This window comes from Xyrauchen texanus, chromosome 28 (assembly GCF_025860055.1).
Source record: "Xyrauchen texanus isolate HMW12.3.18 chromosome 28, RBS_HiC_50CHRs, whole genome shotgun sequence".
Lineage (NCBI taxonomy): Eukaryota > Metazoa > Chordata > Actinopteri > Cypriniformes > Catostomidae > Xyrauchen > Xyrauchen texanus.
This window is the reverse complement of record NC_068303.1, coordinates 16,447,590-16,450,579: the sequence shown is the minus strand read 5'-3', so window position 1 is coordinate 16,450,579 and position 2,990 is coordinate 16,447,590. Positions and strand designations below refer to the sequence as shown.

Genomic DNA, 2,990 nt, shown 5'->3' with positions numbered 1-2,990 from the left:
ATATTAAATGTATTTATTTTGTTATGCTCTTAAAGTGCAGAATTAATCTTGCTAGGCTGGGCAGTAGGGTCAGAGGCCTGCTGAATGGATGCACAGAAAGAAAAAAAAAAAGGGGTTGAACTCCTTTTGAAAAATTGGGAGGTTGGGTAATAGTTACACCAATCAAAGTGGGTTTCATTGGGCAGCGCGATATTTGATTTGTCAAAGGAGCAGACTTTTGGAAGTTAAACCGGAAGACAAGCAAAATATTAATTTTTCAATTACATAGAATTGATGGGAACATTTTGCACATATCTGGTAATATAAACCTATCTGAATTGGACCAATGGCAAGATCACACATGTCTTCCTTGCTCACTTTCAGACACACACACACACTATAAACCAGACATACATTTTCTCATCAGTTCCAGCTGATTTATTTGTGTCAGATACAGACTTCAGCATGACGACATGTAACTCATTTCCTTTGCTACAAAACGCAGATGGTCCATTTTAAGAGTATATTGCACAAAAATAATAAAAAACAAATGTGCCATTAAGATAATAAAAAAAAAAAAACAATGCAAAACAAACTCCAGTTTTACACCTGCTATTTGGGACCCATTCACACAGATATACATAAACTCCTAGCTTTACTATATTACAGAACATATACAATCTTAAATCTAGTACCAGAAATGAGGTCCATGTAGGTGTTCCCCCAATTCCATTGTACATCTCCCTATAGAAACAAATCAGATCTACAGCTGTACACTTGCCTTGAGTAAAATCATAACCATGTTGACTAGTCAGTTTAAATCTTGCATGCCTTTACAAATGAAACCGGGTTGAAGTGCCTGAAGAAACCTCACTTAAAGCACAGTCATAACATTCCCTTTAACTGTACAAAAATATGCCAGAAAATATTTTACTTTTTTTTTTTTTTAAAAGATGAGGTATGTTGTTGGTTATGTATCAAAATGCTTCCTGCCATACCTGTGTTCTAGAACGGTTATCTGCTTAAATATTCCCATACTTGGGGAGGAAACGGAACCGGTTACAAAAAAAGAAACATTTGTGGCATACAGAAATTACAGAAGACCTCGGAAAAAAGTTGCATCCTGAACAGCGTTTCAGAACTGCCTCTATTCGGTCCAGCAGCCGTTTTCCAGCTTCCTGTAGAGATATAGGGGAGGGATGGGAATGCATAGTTCAGATTTTACATTTTGCGCTCCATCTACATTTAAGCAGTTTCACTGCAACCCCCACATAATAACCACACACAACCCTGTCAATGTTGACATGTCCCCTTTTCCTCATAATAACGTAGGTTCCGTCGTCTTCACTCCCAACCAGGAAAAACCACAGAGGCAGTGTCAAAAATATAATAAAATAACCTGAAGTAAGTTTGCAGGAGAACACCGAAAGTTTGTTTATTAGTACGTGAAAACCAGATCTGAAAAGTTCGCCTCGAGCCAGTCTCCCGCGATCATCTCACTGAGCTCAGGAGTGCAATAGTCCGGGAACTCAAAGTGAGAACCGAGGCTGCCCTCGCTGAACGAGTCCAAATCTTTATCCACCAGAGAGAGACAAAGGTTTCCTGAAGTGTTTCCCAGGTCCGTGGCGTGAGAGCCTGCCGCTAAGTTCAAACTGAAGTCCACCAGCAAGTCGTCGGAGTCCTCGCTGGAGCTGCTGGACGAAGAGGAGACGGACCTGAAAGAGGATGCTGGTGAGACAGAGGCAGGGTAAGCTGCGCTCTGTTTGGTAATGTTCTTGAAGTTGTAAAATAGTCTACTGCTGCTCGTGTGCGTGAACTCCTCGTACATACTCGTGCCTTCCGACTCGGCTGCGGAACTCATTGTGGGACTCGCCGGGACATTATGCATTCTGATGTGTTCCTCGTCCTCGTATTCATCCTCATCATCATCATCATCATCATCGTCCTCTTCATCGTCTGTAAGTTCCCTTTTGATAGACTTCGCCACTTTTATGTTTGTGAAAACATAGTTGAATCTGCAGTCTTGTGAAGAGGCTCTCGAGCTGATGTGTCCCGGTTTGCCCGGCTTGAGTTTCGTGCACTTCTTCGCCGCGGCTTTGACACTTTTGGTGCCCTTCTCCGGAGACTGCACCGCTATTTTCGAAGAACCGTCGAGCTTTGGCTTTTTCTTGGGTCTGTATTTGTAGTCGGGGTAGTCAGCCATGTGTTGAAGCCGCAGCCGTTCGGCTTCCCTGATGAAGGGAATCTTTTCACTGTCCTTCAGCATTTTCCACCGCTTTCCCAGTCTTTTGGAAATCTCAGCATTGTGCATGTCCGGCGACTGCTCCATGATTTTTCTCCTCTCAATCTTGGACCATACCATAAAGGCATTCATGGGTCGTTTGATGTGGCCGGTGGCTGTCTTGCACCAGTCCGGTTTCGGCGGCACCGGGCTGCACGCCATCAGCTCGTTCTCCTCCGTATCCGTGGTCTCCCGCGACATGCTGCACTCCGTTTGCAGCACCATGTTCCCTCTTGCGTTCACAGTTTGAGAAAGTTAAACGCTACTTTCCCCCCTCAATAGACTCGAAACTGCCGTTCTCTGCTCTCTCTAGTCAAACCTCTTTTCAAACTTACCGTCAGCCTTCTTAACTAGTTCCTAGGTTTCTCATATCAATAACGTCACATATGATTATCCAATAGCGTGCCTTGACTCCTCCCACAAGCTGTCAGACATTCGCTGTTAACCCTATGCGCGCGCGCGCCTGTGGGTGGGATTTCTTTGATGAGCGAGATGGGCTACATTGAATGAACATCAGTCCTGTCAGGGCGAGACATCAGGGCATAGATTAAGTGAAAGGGTATGCATTCTGTTGTATTATTGTATTTGAAAAATTTGAGCATGAACTTTTCACCATATTTGAATAAATGCAAAACTACATGTCGAAGAAACTGCTGGTGTCGCTTCAACACTAGGCTACTGTCTTCATTGATTCATGTCATGACTGTGAAACAGTGTTGGTGTTGATTAT

At 43.4% G+C, this 2,990-nt stretch overlaps 1 protein-coding gene across 1 annotated transcript; it reads right to left on the bottom strand.

The window, feature by feature from the left end:
* Positions 1-266: 266 nt before the first annotated feature.
* Positions 267-2,585, bottom strand: sox11b (SRY-box transcription factor 11b). Its single transcript, XM_052096320.1, has one exon. It carries the CDS (start codon positions 2,483-2,485, stop codon positions 1,418-1,420), a length of 1,068 nt encoding a protein of 355 aa, XP_051952280.1. The 5' UTR covers positions 2,486-2,585; the 3' UTR covers positions 267-1,417.
* Positions 2,586-2,990: the final 405 nt, after the last annotated feature.